Consider the following 21,271-nt stretch of genomic DNA (forward strand, 5'->3'; position numbering starts at 1 on the left):
AAGAGTATGCAATTCTTAGAAGTTCCCAAACAATACTTATCCTGTCGGTCCAATTATCATATTCTAGGAACCACTTACTGCCTTTGTGAATCTGATGAAGGAAGGCTATGAAGAAATGCACCATATGTATGCAATTCTGATGTATATTCAAAGGTTCATGAAGGTTCACCCATAACTACTCTCCCTTCTGTATTTCATTCTAAGGACTGTTTCTTTTATTTTTGGTTGTGAGTCTACCTTTAATGGCTGAGCCATCTCTCCAACCCAAAACTGTTTCTTTAAGATGTCTCCTGACTTGGTATCCAGAAGTACTCAGTACAGCAATAATGAAACCCAGAATAAACACCCAAGAATAAGGGAGGACTGCTTGACAGTGGGAGTCAGTTCTGTCCAATGTGCTGTCCTCTTCAGTCTTGGAGTCTCTCTCACAGTTGTGTGGTACTTTCCTATACACCTGATTTAATTCTTAGAAACAAACTCATCATTTAGCATGAAAAGGCTCTTCAGTGGCTCAAACCAAACCTTTCAGGTGAAGACATGGTGTCTTAGAAGGAATGAATATAAGTGACACCTTCAACTGCCAGTGACAGAACAGGACTGAATCCCTGATGTTTGTCCAAAAGGATGACTACCAGGGGTCTCACAGACATAACACTCCTCTTCCAGACCAAGGCCATGTGAACCCACAAAGAGAGAGAAAACAGTTCTCTACTTAAGAATTTTAATGGCAGACAGAATAAATGTTAAAATATGAAAATGTGGATCACAAGAATTTATAAAACGCCTTCCAGTCACACATTTTGTATTTATGAACTCTAATTCCTCAGCATACCATTATTCACTTACAGACCATTATATGTACTCAATAGTCAATTATTCAATTCAACTCAGTATCAACTCTATAGAAAAACAGCCATATTCTTTCATTCTATATATCCTCCTACAATTTTCAACATTCCAACATTCACTAAAAAATAAAAATGAGTAAGTTCTAGATTATTTCCTCCCCTCCAATGGCACATGCAAAAATACATGTTGTCAACACAGAAAAATATTTTGGAAGTTTCCTCTATGTATTTCCTCCATGAGCAGTCAGAATTCATTAAATTCTTATGTAATCTACTCAGCATAACATCCCTTAGAACTCAGCAATTATAGATATAGCAAGATTATGTATGTTTTAAGTTTTTCATATCTATCAGATATTTTCTCAATGTATAATCCTATCAAATTATTGCAAGAACTTAAATTGAATGTGAGAAAAATGAATGGATACAATGTCTATCCGAAGTACTTCAAATCCTAGATTTCCTGTCTAAATAAACTGTCTAAATATCAAGTAATTTAAACTGAGCGTACCTCTTGGAGAAGACGTGGATCTACACAGTCCCCATCATCATTAAACATAGATTCCCAGCTTTCCTCCTCAGCAATACTTCCTTCCACATGAGACGTGCCTGTTGTTTTTAGCTCTATGGATGTTTCCACAGATGAATCTCTGTCAGAAAATGATAGGCCACACACTGCATTCTCTGAGTCATCTTCCTCCTTTGTTTTAAACTCTTCAGCAGCAGTTCTTAGTTCGTGCAACGCCTCTGTTATCTCCTCAGTACTATTCAGATCACTGCCCAAGGCGCTCTCCAAAAGGACTTCTGTCCCATTAGACACACTCAGTTCAGAGTCCAAACAAGTGGTACAATTACTGTCAGCAATCTTCTTTATGAGGAAAGAAGAAGCACACCCTGACACACTCTCTATCAACTTTCCTGTTGACTCTGTAAAACTGGAAGCAATACTCTCAGCATAAATATCTGGGCAAGCAGTTAGGCTGCCAACATTTTCAGAGTCGGTCTCACTTTTAGCTGCATTGAGAAGGGCTACATCTGCACTCATTTCTATATAATCTGAGAAATTACTTGTATTGCTACTACTCTCATCAGATTCTTTAACTGCAACTATACAAGGCCTGCCTGCAGTTTCATGATCACAAACTGCACCTGCCATGTCCTCCATACATGCCTTGCTGGTAGTGTCACGTACGTTCTTAAATCCATTATCTGTGTCTATTTCATGAGCGAGGACAGTTGTATCAGAAAGTTCATACTTTACACACAACTCATCAGCAGAGCTGTCACTCTCACATTCTCTAGTCACTGTTGGATCAATAATGCCATTTGTGCTCTCTAACTTGCTGACTATAGCCATTTTAAGAGAAATGTTACCCATAGTCTCAGGAATGGAATCTACACCTTTCTGACCCAAGGCAGACTCTGGGGTATTGACTGTATCCTCACTCTCAGCTTCAAAGTCTATAAAAGTTGGATCAGCATCATCATTTGGACCTCCAGGAAAAGAAACTGCAGAGATGCTCCCAGGACTGTGCTTTGACACGCCATCTGATGTTTCGACACTACACAGTGCAGTTTCAGAATCAGAACTTAGCGTTACTGGCATAGCCATATCCCCTGGTTTCAATGGAGCGGTAACAACTTGAGGAAACTGGGAGACCAACTCCATTACTTTGGCTTCAGTTTCAATTCTGCTTTCCAAATTTCTATTTACACAAGTTTCTCCAGTGAAATCACAAAGGCCTATGTTCTGGAATGGTCTGTTTAGAACCTGAGCATCACTGACTTCTGAGTAAGACTTCAACGGAAGCACCTCCTGATGTCCCGTCACTCCTGCAGTTGGAACTTCCAAACACTCAGTTTCCTTTGTTTTAAGAAGTCTTTGAAGAGGTATACTAGATATAATTCCAGCACTGGGGGCTCTGTGTTGATGCTCTTGGGATGAGGCTTCTTTGGATTCTTCAGTTACTCTCTTAGTACAAACCTTATCTTCATTCTTTTTCTGGAGGCACCTGTCTTTCCTTAATTTTGATGAAGCTCTCTTGCCTTCCCTAGAGTCACACTCCTTTCTATCAGAGTGGTCACTTAGTCTGTGAGACTCAGGTCTCTTTCCAGAGATCTTCTGTGGAAGACAACCGTCTTTTGGTTTCAGCACAAAGGCAGGAGGAGGCCTATAGCTTTCTTCTTTGTCACCTGCTGGACCCCTTCGAGCTTTAGGTACATAAAGTGCCATGTCAGGCCTCTTGGTTCGAGCTCTGCATCTCTCTGCTTCTTGCTGCATGGCACCACTTCAGTCTGAAAGAAAATGAAAGATGTAATAATAATTAAAAAACTAATTATAATGTATTGAACCAAAAAAAATTAAAGAATGGGTAGAGGGCCTACAAATCTAGGTCTACAAAAAACCCACAACCCTCTGAAATCTGGGACACTTGGACTGCAAAGCATTTCAGATAAAGGAAACCCAGCCTATGATATGATTCATGTAAGCGACCTAATCTGAGCTGTCTCTGCTTCCAGCAGTGATGATAACATAGATCCAAGCAGGAAGAAGGAGGCTGGAGAACAGGAAAACTATGATGAGCAAATTCACACTAGCAATCCCTGACAACCTCCACCATGGTTTTCAAAGAATCAACCAGAAATTTGGGAAAGATAAAATATTTTTCTGTCATTACTAAATACAAGGAACCATGCAAGGCACACTGGATTATTCTTTTAATTTTCAAACTAGTGCTGTGAAGTATGAAAGTCTTAAGAAAGAAAGGGGTACATATAACAAATCCATATATACTCTCTAATATTTTACAGCATATTATTTTAGAGGAAAGATATGAAAAATGAGGGAAAACCTGTCACTCCTGTTCACTCTCTCTTAGATTCCTAAGAAGTCACCTGATTCAGAATAGTCTTCACTGATGACTCTTTCACCACAGGGTTTGTTTATGTTTTCTTTTTAAGCCTAAAAACTACCATGATCAAGTATCTCCAGTGATGTTTTTATTTCAGGGTTGCTTTTGAGTCTCAGTATGTATCCTAGGCTGACCTGGAACTTGGTATATACCCAAGGCTGACCTTGAATTCAAGATTCTCATGTTCCAGTCTCCCTAATGAAGCCTCAATATATTTAGCATCTCCTCTTCTACTATAATATTTATTAGTACTTAGTTAATTGTGTGTGTGTGCGCGTGCGTGCATGCGTGCAGTGTGAGAGCACATGTGCATGCATGCATGCATGCGGAACTTGAACTGAGTGTCAAGCTTGGCAGCTAGAACCATTACATGATGAGCCACCTACCTGAAGTCTCTTTGCTATTTAGAACTCTTAATATCTGGCCCAACACTGTTCACAGATTTTCTATTATTCTGAATGTCGAAGAATATATTTTTTTAAATGTATTAATTTATTTATACGTATACCTGTGTGTAACATACATGAACACCACAGAGTACACATGGAGGTCAAAGTTGGTTCTTTCCTTCCATGATGTAGATTCTGGGGACTGAACTCAGGCTGTCAGTCTTGGCCACAAGTACCTTCACCCACTGAGCCATTTTGCTGGCCTATGATTTTAATAGTGAGTCAAATTTCAAAGAAACTCTAAGGTATATGCATCCCACTTGAAGGGATACAATTAACAGTGTGTCAATTCCAATTAGTAAAGCGCCTATCAGCATATACCTTGGCAAACTTCTGGGCAGAAATGGGCAGATGCGGATTAGCTGAGATAACTTGTAATTCATTTCAACTGATTAAATAACAGAAGTAATGATAATGAATAGAAGCGAATTTACAAGGAGAGGGTATGGAAGAGTATGGATTTTCATCCCCACAGTCCTTTCGAATTTCACATTTTATATGGCAATCAGATACATACAATAAACAAAAAATACGAAATATCCAACTGACACAAAACTGATGAGAATAATAAAAAAAATGGTGAAATAGTAATTCAGCATCATTTCAAGAATCTGAAGTGAAATACTAAAAGCAACATGAAGGCAAGAGACAATAAACACAATGATCCATTTGAGATTAAAACAAAATCTAACAGAAGATTAACTTCTGTAGCATCTGAAGGCTTCTATTTCAGCCACAAGGTCAAGAAAAGCCAAAATGTGATGAAGAAGTTTTAAAAAGCAACAAACTCTTAGCATGGAGGGGAAAAGCCATACTATGCATAATTAGGAGAACTAAACGAGGAATGCTTCTTGCCCAAAAGGGTTTAAATGAAGCATCACAGCTAACGTGACCACTGCAGACCAGCCACTCTACATAAGGGACATTATTCTTTCACATTTCTATGTGTCTATGTTTCTCAGAATCAACTGGCAGAATTTAAAAGCAACAGTTTTAACTCAATGTAAGAAAAAGCAAAGCAAAACAAAACCCTGTACTTCTAGATTTTTCCAATGCAAATGGCTCAGTGGGTGAAGGTACTTGTGGCCAAGTACATCTAAATGACTGGCATACACTAGAGAAAGCATTTCTATTTATAACAAAGGTGGTCTAATTTTAAGCATCTTCCAAACTCTAAATCATATTACTACCTCTAATCTGTAACTATTAAGAGTTCCCAAAATATGTACTTTTACAAATGTATGTTACAGTGAATGGTTTCTAAAACAATCCCTTTTCCTTAATGATCATATATCATAATAATGATATTTCTTAAGTCAGAATAGCAATATAATAAACTTATACCATCTATTTCCTGCCTAAATGCTAAACTCAATTGGGTCATAACAAGCAATGTGTTGGTAAATTACCAACAAGCTCACAGTGTATTTCATAGGGCTGGCTGTTTATACCAATGATATCTACAGTAAGTGACTCCTTTGCTCAAGTGCATAACTAGTCAGAATAATGGAAGAGTGTATCTTCATTTTTTAAGCTATTCACAATATAGAAGCTAAAGACATGACACATTTACATTAGTAGTATTTTCATCGTTGTAAGTCTAGACAGTCAATAAGTAATCAAGTCCTGATTTATGGCATCTGTCAATCTCTACACAGTTATCTTACTGTGGATAATTTCAAGCTACCAATATGGCATCATTGAACACAAATTTGGGAAAAATTGTAAAGACATATACTGGTCTTCAACTATAGAGATATATGATACACTATAACTTCCAGAGCATGGATCATAAGCAGTTGTTATGTTTTAAAAATTCAACATGGATAATAGTAAGCCTATGTGCTTGAATTATGGGACCTGGGGAGATAGATCAGACAGTGAAGTACTACTTGCCATACAAACATAGGACCCATGTTCAACCACAAGCACTCATGAAAGGGAGGGAAGAAGGCTATGCCTGGTGGGCTTGTGCCTACATCCTCAGGGCCAGGGAAGCAGACAGAAGGATCTCAGCAAGTCATCACAACCAACAAGCTCTAGATAAAGTGAGACCTTGCCTAAAAAACAAAGTGGAGGGCCACTGTGGAAGAGTGGAGAGCCACTGTGGAAGACACCTAAGGTCAACCTCCGGCCCCCACAAAAGTCCACATTTGCATACACAAAACTCCCCATCCAGGTATTTACTCACAGCATATGAGTTCTTTTTTTTTTTTTTTTTTTTTTTTTAGTTTAGTTTAGTTTTTCGAGACAAGGTTTCTCTGTGGCTTTGGAGGCTGTCCTGGAACTCACTCTGTAGACCAGGCTGGCCTCGAACTCACAGAGATCCACCTGCCTCTGCCTCCCGAGTGCTGGGATTAAAGGCATGCACCACCAACGCCCGGCTAGCATATGAGTTCTTACTTAATTTTGAAAGAGCTCTTACTAGCTTAATTGAAGGAAAGAATTAGTTATTCTACATTTTGCAACTTAATTCATCACACAAAAACACTAGCAATTTTCAATTCTGTTCAAAATTACATTTTCTAAAGGGGTAAGAAGCCAGATTCCTTTTTGATAAAGAACAATTACTAAAGTATATCTTTGAAACAATTCTGGCCAAATTATTTTCTCTATAACTATTGTACACTGAGACTACACTGCAGTACCTTTCCAACTGCATCTACTGTTTTAAAGTTCTCTTGAGAAAAAAAATGTTAGTAACTTTAAGTACGTCTCTGATCTATCTTCATAAGAACATAAATAACACAAACTAATCATGTTTTAACATTTTCACAACGGGTCTACACTGCTTGCCCTGTATCTGTTATCTGAACAACAACCGGGTATTAGCCCTTTAAATACTCAATACACAACCATGAATTGACTAGCCTCAAGATTCTAAAAAAGTTCATTCAGAGTATCTAATATTGAAAGAAATAACATAATAGGCATGCTAACTATGCTTTTAGAACAAACTCTCTGAAGTTCTATTACTTTGTTTGTTCATATAGATGTATCATAACTAAACCATGTATGTTATCTCAATATTTTTATGGGGAGGTCTTAATATTTATCTCAGGTTGGCCTTGAGCTCACTCAAAATCCTGCCTCAACCTCTCAAGTGCTGGAATCACAAATGAGCCACCACGCCTATCTGTACCAACTTTTAACTAGAAAAGTTTTAAATGAAAACCTATAAGTAAGTTATAAAAGTTGCCGGGCATTGGTGACACAAACCTTTAATCCCAGCACTCAGGAGGCAGAGGCAAGCAGATCTCAGTGAATTCAAGGCCAGCCTGGGCTACACAGCCAGTGCCAGGACAGGCTCCAAAGCTACACAGAGAAACCCTGTCTCGAAAAACCAAAAAAATAAAAAGTTATAAAAAAGTTATAAAAGTTAAAAACAATACAAGTGTTCACACACCCTTTACCTAATTCCCCTACACATGTACTTTATCATTTACAATCACATATGTCCTTCTTTCTTTCCTACTTCCTTCCCTCCTCCAGGCTGATATTATTCCCCTGAACCATTTGAGAGCATTTAGCTAAATCTGATGGTTTTGATATGATCCAATTTTTATGATGGCTAGCTGCAAAATGACGATTTTTTTCCATCAAGTATAAGTCACTCCATATTTACCACTCAGGCCACACCAGTTCTCTGAAAAACAAAACAAACTATGTATCTTAGCTCACAACACACGCTAAGATTTCCTAAGCTAAAAGTTCAATATTGAAATCACAGCAGCTGTGGTTGGGCAAGACAGGAAATCATTTTCTAACTTTGCAAAATCGAAGATTATTATCTTATCTAATGCTCCATTTGTAAGAGAAAAAAAAGGGCATGTCTTCAAAAGTTATATGGTCCTTTCACTAGACACAACATGTGTCCTTTTTCTGTTCCTTTCTGGAAAATCCCAGAACTAAGATACAACGCTTAATGCAAATCAGAGTCTCTTTCTTCTCTTTCCTCTTCCTTTCTTTCTTTTTTCTTTATTTCTTTCCCTCTCCTCCCCCACCTCTTTTTCTTTCTCTCCTTTTCTTTTTAAAGACATGTCAAAGTCCTTTGAAAATGAGGCAAGGCACAATTAATTCATATGTTAATAAATAAAGATATGAAGGTAAGAGATAAAAACATTCATAATTGGAAATACTTTCACAACAGATTTATTTCAAGTCCATTTTCTGAAGACTAGGTTTCATTAACTTTGTTAAAAATTATGAAATGTTCTAGAATAAAGAAATGTCTCAAATAGGATACATAGTGAGTTCTAACTCTGGCATCCTCTTAAGTATTTTACAAAATAATAAAAAAAAAAACCCAAGGTGGTATAGTTACAGAAAGGGTACACTAACAGTCTACAACTGTACCATATTAAAATGCTAATACAACTGTCTTGAATATAAGACTCAGTAGGTAGATAGGAAGTCCCTCATCATATGGGACTCATTTTATAACAGACGTGGTACTGCAAAACAGTGGGAAAATAAATAAGAGCACTCCCTTGGCTCGCCTTTTCTGTGTACTCAAGTGGGATTGGTCTATAAGCTATGAAGGTCACTGTATAAAATAGGTTTTTTTTTTTTTTTCTTACAGATGGGTTTGGTGCTCCTTGAAAATTTGGTAGACCTTATCTGTAGCTGTCAGGAATAAGTTTTGTTGTTTGTTTTTCAAGACAGAGTTTCTCTGTGTGGCTTTGGAGGCTGTCCTGGAACTCCCTCTGGAGATCAGGGTGGCCTTAAACTCACAGAGATCTGCCTGCCTCTGCCTCCCGAGTGCTGGGATTAAAGGCGTGTGTCACCAACACCCAACTGTCAGGAATAACTTTGAGTAGACAAAGTCCTACTTAGTCTCTCTAGCTGACTCTTCTTAGCAAATAGATGTTTAGTGGTATTGGAATGGAATCTAGAGCCATAAACAGGAGAGCTAAGTGCTCTATCACTGACTGCACAATGATCAAAACATTCAAAATCAAAATGAATTTAGGGTGTTTTGGGCAGAATCACCTGTGTTGCATCCTAAATTTCACTGCAGCCTTTGTTCTGAACACACTACACGCGCAATCTGCACTAAACACACCAGCATGCCATACAATACTACTGCATGTTATGAATGACAATATTTTGACTGTACTACTAAGTTTTCTGCTTCCATGGAAATAACGGCTTAGGAAAGAAAAATATTTAACTTTCCTATTCTCATTCTTCAGCATGCATCAAATTACTGTATCTTTGTACTGTGTTAGAGTGTTTTATTCTAAAATTTACTGTTTGAGTTAACCTGATGTCACAGAAAAATCACTGCATAAATTTTGACTTGGGAGGCAGAGCAGAATTTGCAACAGTTTCTGAAAACCTGAAACATACTTCTTCTGTTTATGTGAAGTGACAATCTTCAGCACTGATGTCTGAATGAGAACGGCTCCCATAGGCTTATAGGTTTGAATGCTTTGGCACCAAGGTGTGACACTATCTGAAAGGATTAGGAGCCCGGCCTTCTTTGAGGAAGTGTGTCACAGGGGTGGGCTTTGGTGTTTTCAAAGCCCAAGCCAGTCCCAGTGTCTCTCTCTTCTACTGCTGCCTGTGGATCCACATGTGGAACTCTCGCTGCTTCTCCAACACCATGTCTGTCTGTATGTCGTCCTGTTCCCCACTATAATGGACTAAACCTCTGGAACTGTAAACAAGCCCCAACTAAATTGTTTCTTTCATAAGAGTTGCCTTGATCATGGTGTCTGTTCACAGCTAAAGAACACTAAGACAATTGACAGTGATAAAATATTAATGAATTCCGAAAAACACTGTAGATGTGCTATCTCCTAGAATATCAAATATTCAGCCAAGATTTAACTATATCAAAAATCTTTAAAATTACATTTATTTATTTACTCATATGTGATGATGAGCACTTGCTTGGGACAGTGCCCAAGTATGAGGTCAGAGAACAATTTGCAGGAGTCGGTTCTCTCCTTCTACCCTAGGGTCTCAGGGATTGAACTCAAGTCATCAAGCTTGGTTGCAGTCACCTTTACCTGCTGAGTCATCTCTCTGAACCCAAAGACGTAATTCTTTGTGTGAAAATAAAAATGCCCCACACAGGCTCTCCCATTTGAACACTTCGTCCCTGGTTACTGCTGTTTGAGGCTATGAACCCTTAGGAAGTGCAGCCTTGCCACAGGAAAGAGATCACTGGAGTAGGCTTTGATGGTTCTAGCCTCCCCCTACTTCCAGTTTGTTCTCTCTGCTTCCAGTTGAGATGTGATCTCCCAGCTTCCTGTGCCAGCCTCCTGCTGCCATGCCTTCCCCCCACCATTATGAATGCTTTCCCTAGGGAACCACAATAAACTCTTTCTTCCATAAGTCCCTCTTGGTCATGGTTTTTGAACACAGCAACAAAAAGTAACTAATACATGTATGGCCAAAGCTACATAAAAATTCCAGAGCTACATAAAAATTTCTCAGGCAAAAAGAGTTTATAAAGTAGAAAATTTATAAAGAGTTCTGCACTAATCTATTGTATCTGAGAAATGCCAGAACAACAGAAGACAACAAAAAGGATGCTATCACACTATTACATATTTGACTGTCCCAAGAATATATCACATATCTTTTATTTTCTTTTTGTTTGGTTGATATTGATATTGAAGATGGAGTCCAGGGTCCTGCGCATGCATGCTAACATGTGCTCTACCAGTGAGATACACCTACATACCCCATTCTTTAATTTTGAGAACCAGCACAGATCTAATTATAAACTAAAATCTACTAAATGAGATATAGTAAGAAATTTTTCCATTTCTAAAGACTGTTCATGACAATTTTTAAATTAATAGATAATCATTGTAATGAGGGGCTGGGGATATAGCCCGTTGGTAGAATATTTGTTTAGCATAAATGAGGTCCTGATTTCAATCCCCAGAATTGCAGAAAGCAGGTATTGTACCTCAGCCTGTAATACCAGCACTTGACAGGTACAGTGGGGGAGATCAGTAGAAGGTCACCCTTAGATTACATAGTGAGTTTCTAGTCAGCCTGGGCTACAGGAGACTCTATATGTATCCACTTTTAATAGACCATATTTTTAAAATATTTTCCAGGTACACTTCTTTCAGTTAGCAATAATTTTTCATAAATGTATATTTCTAAAAAGAATTATCTATACTGTTACATATGAAAGAGCAGGAAATGAAAGAGGAAAGAATGATATCAAAGGACTACTTATTACATGCACCACATTATTTAAATTTGTTACAACAAGCTTGCAGTATTTTGTAATTATAAACAAAATCTTTGAAATTCAAAGACTTTTAGTAAAACAAGATAGTATAATAAGGTGGCATAAGAGAAACCAAAGGCAATGAACATTCATAAGCAGATCTTTACTGGACAAAACTACTGTAGGTAAGAAAATGATGAATGGAGAAAAGAGGGAATGCTTTAATATACTTGACAGTACAATAAAACAAACAGCACATAAATTACTTGATGTTGGAAAGATAGCAGCAATTGTTGCAGAATGCTGAGCAATCTCCACTGGTTTGAGAATAACCTAGGACTGTACTGATCAACACAAGCCCACACGGCATCTGAGCCAGTCTCAATTAAGATGCAACCCTTTGGGGGTTCAAAGACTTGGGACATGCATGTGCACATACACAAATTTAAAATGTTTCATTATTATTTTATGTTGATTATATGTAGAGATGACAACTGCTTTGGACATACTAGCTTATATAAATATTAATTTCATGTTTATTTTTATCATTTTAAAAGTGGATGATAGACTTAAGATCATTACATGTTTCATATTCCTGCCATGTTATGCTTCTAATTAAATAGCACTGTCCCAAGATATTTCCATATTACTAATCATAAGCAAAGGTAGCCTGTTTTTTCTCTTTGTATTGTCTACTACTTTGGCAACATGATAATATACCAAATTAATTCTGTAAATTCAAAATGATTTAAAATGCAAAAATCTGCTCATACTTCATAAATCCCAAAGTTAGACAAGTTATACAACACACCCTTGAGATAAAATTGATCAACAACACATTGGAAGCACTGCTTACCACTTTAACATTTTTCCCCTAAAATCAGCTTTTTAAAAACTTCTTTGCACATTAAGAAAGCAATATCCAGCTTTACAATACTTTCAAGAGTTCTTTATTATTTTTTAGTCAACTTACAAACTGGCAAAACTAAGGATGCCAAGGCTCTTCAGTTCAGTGGTATGTATCTCATCTGTAAAGAACGGACTGAAGGTATCTTAAAAGTAAAGTCAGTATACTTATAAAATGAGATGTCAGATGTGAAATACAGCAACAGACCAGAAGGTTTCTGAACTCTAAGATTATTATGCACTTAAACGTTTTCACTGTTCTCCCCATAAGTAATCATTGTTCTTTTATCCTCGGTTTCATAGTCTGACTAATAGTATTATTCAGCTATTCAGGACACAACTGCAGAAGTAAATGCCCTTGATATTACTACAGGTATAGTCAACAGACTCTTCAATGACTTCACTACACAGAAATTTAAACTATCCTGCATAGTATGTAAAGTCTTATATAATCTAACCCCATAGTCCCCAACACTTCCTATCTGCTGCTCTAGTTACTTCTAGCTTCAGGCTTCATTTGCTATAATTTTGGGAGTACTAGATGTACTAGAAGCAGCCCAATTATCTTCTACCACCTCCGTGGTTTAAATATATTACTTTCCCTCAGTCAGATGCTTATTTATCCTCATTCCTCAACTCTTAGCTGAAAACCAGTCACCTCTTTTATAAGGTCATCACTGAATCTCCTTGACAGACCAAGGCCCTGTATATAAATTGCCAATATATGTTTTTACATGTGCCTTTGTTAAAGTAATGAACATATTGTTTTATGGTTGCTGTGGTATCTGCCTCTTCAATATAGGGCTAGTGACTATTTTTTTGTTGTTGCTTTTGAATCTAGATTGTCATGCAATCTACTTGACACTAAACTAATAGATGTCAAATCATGGCAAGAGAAACCTTTCAATGAGTGGTACTCTCCTCCATGCCACACCTGAGATTTGGGACCCACTCACTTATTCATTCTACAAACATCTGTTGAGTGCTCATTGTATACTAAGTCTTAGGCACTAGAAACATAGTACTGAATACAAGCCCCCCACCTCAAGAAGCAAAGACTTCAGAGGTGAAAATAAACATCTAAACATATACCACCAATGTGTAAGTGAGAAATACTACCTAATAAAATCAAGTAAGGGTGGGTATGGACTGGTGGGATGGGTATGGCTATTTTAGAAGGGAAAACTATGTGATAAAGCAGGAAGACCACTCCGAATAGTCACCACCTTAACTCATACTGAAATGAGTCAATATGGCACACAAATTGTGTGTGTGTGTGTGTGTGTGTGTGTGTGTGTGTGTGTGTGTGTGTGTGTGTGTAAGATCCAGGAATGAGGGGGAACAAGTGCAAAAGTCCTAGGGCTCACACAAGAATTAAGAGCAACAAATGTGGGATAGTATAGTGAGACAGCCAAGGGCCGAAAGAAGTGGGGTTAGGGTTATGGCAGAGCTTTGGATTTTACTTTCAATGCGTTCAGAAACTACTGGAAGGCTTTAGCTGGATACTATCTGACTGGCTTTTGCTACAGATTTTTCTAGCAATGCATGAGTACAAAAGGGAAATCTGCTACTACATTGTTAGAGAATGCAATAGGTAGACAGGGAGGAAGCCACAAGAAGCAGAAAATGTCAGACTTTGAAAAAGAGACTAACAAAACTTGGTGAGTTGAGTAGGGGATGTGAAAGTTTGGGATGATTTGTTGTGATATTAGTTACATATATTAAGAAAGAATCGAGTCTGATGTGAACATAAATTTGAGTGTCTAACCAGATTTCCTGGTACAGATAAAGAAATAATGCGAAAACTAGTCTAAAGCTCCAAGGACATGGAAAAATTGATGGTGAACATTTGTGAATAGTCATCACGAATCTCCAAACCAAGACTTAGGAGTGGCAGATACAATGGAGGATGAGCCATGAGGAACTAACCCCAAGAGTGGAGGAGTAGACGGCACTGCCATTAAAGGAGAGCACAGCGTGCAATGAGGAGCACTAGTATCTCTGGAGATACAGAAAATACTTCAGAAAAGACAAGAATAAACAGCCATATTAAATATGGTGGTAACAATGGAACTGCTTCAGTGGTGCTGGAGAGTAAGTTTGTCATGGGAAAGGGTTGGAAAATGGGTTAAGAACATCCAGGGGGAAGGGACACACAGAATGTAAACAGGGTTGAGATGGTTAACCCCAAAAAGGGTATAATAGGCTTCAGATCCTCAAAATAAAGTTAGCAATGGTGAGATTAAAAGTTCTAACAATACCTACTTCATTTTATCTTTGCTAGAAACAGAAATGTTAAAAAGAATACAATATTCTATATTGCTCAATTACCCACCAAATGACAATTAAAATCTCAGTATTTGTACCTAACAAAGTAAAAATCTTGCAAAAATTCATTCTTGGCTTAACAAAATTTCAATATTAAAGAAAAATCAGTTCTGTCATTTGAATTCAATCAAGTCTAAAAACCACATTAATAAAGTCACTATTTCTTCAGAGATAGTCAGTTTGCATCTTTGGAGAACTGAGTGACTACACAGTTATTAACAGCCAACATCAAGCTTTTATACAGTGCTCAGTAATCTGATGATCAAACCAGCCTTCAAACATTTTATACTTGGTCACTAAAGGCTACTATCTGAAGAATGAGGCCTCAGGGAGAGGGAATGAGGATTTAGCAACACTTAAAAACAACAACAAAACAGGTGGCTCCAAGTTCTGTAAAAGAGGGCAAATTACGTTTAAGAAACATTTAGAAATAACAAAATAAGAGCTATACATGATAAACCTAAACTAAATGGGGAAAAACAGTATTTCCTCTAAAGCACAGGAGAAGATAAGTGCGCCCAATCTCTTTCATTTAATATACTGCTCAGTAGGAGAAAAGGGATACTAATATTTGCAGATGACAATAATTTTAAAACATTTATTTACATATTTATTATATGTATGTGTATATGCACACTCATGCCAATGGCACAAAGACGAAGGTCAAAGGACAACCTGGTTCTCTCCTTCCATATCTGAAAAACTGAACTAAAGTTAGCATCTTAGCAACAAACAACTGTAACTGCTGAGCGATCTCAGGGACCCCATAATGGAGGGAGGACTCTAAAGACTCCACCAGCAAACTCTTATTAGATATTGATAAATACTTTCAGCAGAACAACAGGATACAAAATCAACACACAAAAATCAGTTTTTCTACATGCCAATAATGAACTTGCTGAGAAAGAAATCTAAGAAAAAACTCTCCCAATAACTTAAAAAAACAAACAAATTGGAAATAAACTTAACCTAAGGGGTAAAAGATCTCCAAAATGAAAACTTTAAGAGACTGAAAAAAGAAACCAAAGAAGACACCAGAAGATGGAAAGACTTCTACGTTCAAGGAATGGCAAAATTAACATTATGAAAATTACTATATTGTCAAAAGCAATTCACAAGATTCAAATGCAATTTCAATCATAATCCCAATGATATTCCTCACAGAACTTAAAACAAAATCATAAAATTCATATGAAAGAACAAAAGACTCCAAACAGCAAAAGCAAGTCTAAAAAGAAATAGCAGTGCTGGAGATATAACAATATTTGACCTCAAATTATATTACAGAGCCATAGTAACAAACAGCAAGATGGTACAGACATAAACACAGACGGGTGGACCAATACAATAGAGGACCCATTTGTAAATGCACACAGCTACAGCCATCCCAGAAATACTCACTGCAAAAAAGCCTATTCAACAAATTGTGCTGGAAAACTGAATTTCTAGTGTCCTTTGGGTATGCACCCAAGAACAGTATAAGTGGGTTACACAGTAATTTTATTTTTAGTTTTTTGAGAAACTTTTATTCTCATTTCCATTGTGGCCACACAAGTTTATGGTCCCATCAACAATGTATTAAATGTTCCTCTTTTCTACATCCTCAAAAGCATTTGTTGTCACTGTTTTCTTGATAAAACTAGATCTCTATCTCCTAACACACACACACACGAATTAAAAATGGATCAAGACTAACTATTAGGCAATACTTCAAGACAAAGGATGCCAAAAGCACAGGGAATAAACAATTATAGGAATTGGTAAGTGGGATTATAAGAAATCCAAGTTTCTGCACTACAAAGGAGACCATTAAAGAGGCAATCCATAGAATGGAGGAGGAAAATCTTTGCCAACCACACAGCAGACATCTAGAATATATAAATACCTGCAAAACTGAAACACCAAAAATGAAATATCCAATCAATAAATGGGTAATAACAGACTGACCACAGTTCTGAAAAATGTAATGGTCAATAAATACATGAGAAAGTGTTCAATAGGCTTAGCCATCAGAGAAACACAAATGTGCCCCTAGATTACCTCTCATCTCAGTTATAGTAACTAAATGGAAACAAAACAAAACCCACCAAACAACAAATATTGGTGAGAATGTGGGAAAAGAGGAACCCTTATACACGGCTGGGAGATGGAACTTGTGCAGCCACCATGGAAATGAGGATGGAGGTTTCTTATAAAACTAAAAAGAGAACTCCCATGACCCAGGGGTACTACTATATACCCACAGGAAAGTCAGCAGACCAAAGAGACTTGTATATCTATGTTTATTGTTGCACTATGCACAGTAGCTAGGAAATAGACCAGCCCAGTTGTCTAGAAAAGATGAACAAAAGCCGGGCGTTGGTGGCGCACGCCTTTAATCCCAGCACTCGGGAGGCATAGGCAGGCGGATCTCTGTGAGTTCGAGGCCAGCCAGGTCTACAAAATGAATTCCAGGACAGCCTCCAAAGCTACAGAGAAACCTGTCTCGAAAAACCAAAAAAAAAAAAAAAAAAAAAAAAAAAAGATGAACAAAGAAAATGTGGTAGTTATACAGTAGGGAATTGTATTCAGTTGTAAAGAAAAATAAAGTTATAACATTTGCAAAAAATAGATGGAGTAGGTGAATAAGCCAGATACAAAAAGACAAAATACTACATGGTTTTTCTCATATGTGGAACTTACGCATATGTGTGTAGGGAGATCATGAAACTAGAAAGGGTGTGATGAAAGAGGAAGAAGAGATACTAGAGTAGAGAAAGAAGGGTAATGAGAGCTGTGAACATGTGAAGTGAAGAAAGTTGAAGTGAGAAATATCTTGGAGGTGGAAGGGAACCAGCAGAGGACAGGAGAATGAATTAAAAAAAAAAAGTTTAACACATGTATAAAAATGCCACAGTGAAACCCATGACTTTGAATGCTAACATATAAAATTAAAAATAAAATCCACAAGAATTCAAAAAAGGAAGTCAGACAGTGGTGGCACATGCCTTTAACCGCAGCACTCAGGAGGCAGAGGCAAGGAAATCTTTGAATTTCCTTGGTCTAGGGTCACACAAACCAAAAACAAAACAAATTCAAAAACAAGAAAAATACAATGAAGTATAAAGCTAATAACAAAAAGGTGAGATCTACAATATTTTGGTAAAATATTAGTCTTATCTTCCAAAGCTCTATCTAGACCCTTTGAAGACTTCTAATTGTTTCATTATTGTGTGGGCAAGTGTGATGTGCAGACACCACGGTGCAAGCACGGCAGTCAGAGGACAACGTGCAGTAGTTGTTTCCTGCCTGGGGTCCACAGTGCAAGCACGGCAGTCAGAGGACAACGTGCAGTAGTTGTTTCCTGCCTGGGGTCCCGGGGGCTGAGCAGGTCAGCCTTGGTGACAGGCGTCCTTATCAGCTAAGCCATTTTACCAATCCCAATCTTTAACAGTATAATAAAATCCACATAACATTTGCCTTGTAGAATATGTTATTTACACACATTTTTGAATGCTGTAGGGCCTGTTAACTTACATATATTGAATATTGGAGAACAGTGTTTATGTTTACATGTTATTGAATATCATAGAATACTGACAACTTGCATATATTGTTGAATATAATAGAGGATACTGCTAACTTACATTGTTGAATATTGTAGAATAAATATTAACTTACAATGTTGAGTATTGCAGGATTATGCTAATTGACGCATCATTGAATGACAGACCACTAGCATCATTGAAGTTTTACACTCAGTGAGCAATTAGTCCTTGTTTGCCCCTTTCTGCAGCCCGTGACAACTCTTCTACATTTGCTTCTTTATGTTTGATTTAGAAGCCTCATGTAAATATAGTCATGTAGTGTGTCATTAGGAGGCACCCCCTCCTCTTTAAGGCTGAATTATATTCTACTATGTACCACATTTTCTTTGTTCATTTAGCTACCAATGAACAGTCAGGTTGCATTCACATCTTCATTACTGTGAATTATGCTGCAATGGACATAAGAAAACAGAAGATACCTCTTCAAGACACTGTTTTCCAATGTTTCTAATGGATACCTAGAGATGGAGTACTTGTCTATAAGGCAAGTTTACTTTTTAGTATTCTGAAGGACTTCCATGCTATTTCCATTGCACCTGCACCACTCTGCATTCTCACCAACAATGTAAAAGGTTCCAGTTTTCCCACATCATGGCCCACTTCAGCTCTGGATTTGGTTGCTTTTGCAGCAGCTATCTAATAGGTGTGAGATAATATATCACTGTAGCTTTGACGTGCATTTCCTGCTGAACATCTTTTGCACATATTTTATGGACACTTAAGCATCTTCTTTAGTGAAATATACTTTCAGGCCTGTTGCTCATATTTTAATCAGGCTGTTTGTGATTGAGTTACTGGGATTCCTTATCTATTTTGGATATTAACACCTCCACCATATAGTATGCAAATATATTCTCCCATTATGCAGGCTGTTTTCACTCAGCAGTTACCTCACTATGCAGGTTTCAAAGTTTAATAGAATTTATAAAATACCCTTAATAAGACACTGCTATTTATTTTTAACCTCTTTTGTTTAGCTTTTTGAATTAAAAAATTCTTATAATTTAAACTGAATTTATTCATTAATGCTGATTTCAACTCACAGTCTGAAAATTTTTCAAGAGCATATTCTTATCAGAAACATACAACAGGCACAGCAAACATCTCTATTTCAGATGTTTGGAAGTCCAGTTACAGAGTAAACTAGTAGGTAAAATAATTCATAAGTTTAAAAAATCATATTGTATCACCTGATCAGAAATCTTATTCAGCAAAATAAAAAATCAGAAATACACAGCCTTTCTATACCTTGGAAATCCTCCCCTTCCAGGGTCAGGTACAAACATCAGATACCATATATGCAAATAAGAAAAAAAAAAGAAACATCAGAGCGTCACTGTATAATACACTTAACCCCAACACAAGAAAGGGACTTTTTTGTTATATACTAACTTAAAAAAACTACACTTGAGAGCAGAAAAGCCAGGTGTGTCTTAAATCTATGAACCCTGAAACGAAGCACAACTACTCCTGCCACAGCTGTCCTAGGGCACCCTCCGTAAACACACTTGCACTGTCACACTCGAAAACACAAAGTAATTCCTATATCTACTTGAAGGTCACTATCTTCTATTCAAACCAGACTATACAAAATACGTATCACAAATTCAATAAGACAATAATTTGTAATGAATGTTTAAGAGTATGTCAAGAAATCACTTCAATGTTTCTCTTTAATGCCTTGGACTTTACTGAACTGAGGAGAAGTCAGTCAAGTAGACAATCATTTAAAAATCCTTCCTCAAAGGCGTGGAAAATGAAATTCACAAGCAAGAGCAGAAGGGGACATCAAACAGCTGTATTCACACTGCCAAACTGGGCCACGTATAAGCCAACACTTGTTCACTGTGAATAACCCACATACAGGATACCTACATTACCACCTCCAGGTACATGATTTTTGTGTCATTTTCCTTGCCACCTGTCATTTCTTGCTATTCGTAAGTATTTTCACTTCAATTGTTGTTGAATATTCCTTTACACTGTGATTGGTTTAATAAAAAAGCTAAAAACAACCAATACCTAGGCAGGATTTTCAGGGCAAAGAGAACGCTGGGAAGAAGGTGGAGTTGCCAGCAGCATGGGCAGTACAAAGTAAAAGTAATATAAACCAACAAGACCGAAAGTAAATTAATAAAGATGGGTTAATTTAAGTTACAGGGCTGGATAGAAACAAGTCTAAGCTATTGGCTGAATTTAACATAAGTCTCCGTGTTGTTATTGGGAAGCCAACAGGCCCAACAAAAAGTCCAACAAAACTCAATCTACTGGGCAGTGCAAATCTCACTACCACTAAATTGCATACAAAAACAAAAACATAAATAAGGACTAGTGGTGCCTCACATTACAACAAGACATATGATCTTCACATGAACTTTAGTCTATGTACCTATTTTGGTCACTTATCTGATTTTACTGCTTGCCTGATGACCTTGGTTGTTCTCACTATAGCATAATCTCACTTAATCATCTCTAAAACTACACTATTATTCAGTTTTTATTATTCCACTACTAGTCCAACTCTAAAATCATATAAGTGAGGCATCAATAGGTGTTATATAATATATACCTAAGGCCAAAGAGGCAGAAATACAGCAAAGGATTAATTTGATTGATCTCACAGATGCCTTGCAGTTTTTAGTACTGTTCACTTTTTTCTTATCTTTTTTTGAGACAAGTTTTTACCATGTATCCCAAATTGGCCTGGAGCCCACTAGGTATCCCAACCTGGCCCCAACTTGCAATCTTCCTGCCTCCACTTCCCAAATGCTGGGATTACAAGTGTGTGCTACCATGCTTGGCACTCACCTCTGCCTTCTTCATGCAGGGTCTCGTGCATGTTCCCTTACCCGTCTGACTATGATGTCACCACACCCAGCTCCTCCAGCTTTAATATCAGACAATGCTCTGGAAAAAGAGGACTGAGGATACCTGTTCAATTAGCTAATGCCTAGAACATCAGAGGCCGTAACTCACTCTTTCATTCCTCTAGACAACCTAACTGGGCCATGAGCTGAGAAGCAAGAGAAACACCAATGGG

General features: G+C 37.4%; 1 protein-coding gene across 1 annotated transcript in view; it reads right to left on the reverse strand.

The window, feature by feature from the left end:
• Positions 1–21,271, reverse strand: part of R3hcc1l (R3H domain and coiled-coil containing 1 like) — an 82,803-nt gene that overhangs the window by 27,813 nt on the left and 33,719 nt on the right. The window contains exon 2 of the mRNA XM_040744288.1: positions 1,360–3,143. Coding sequence (XP_040600222.1) covers positions 1,360–3,129 — 1,770 coding nt within the window. The 5' untranslated portion in view covers positions 3,130–3,143. The remainder of the gene's footprint in view (positions 1–1,359; positions 3,144–21,271) is intronic.

This window comes from Mesocricetus auratus, unplaced genomic scaffold, assembly GCF_017639785.1.
Source record: "Mesocricetus auratus isolate SY011 unplaced genomic scaffold, BCM_Maur_2.0 Super-Scaffold_4256, whole genome shotgun sequence".
NCBI lineage: Eukaryota > Metazoa > Chordata > Mammalia > Rodentia > Cricetidae > Mesocricetus > Mesocricetus auratus.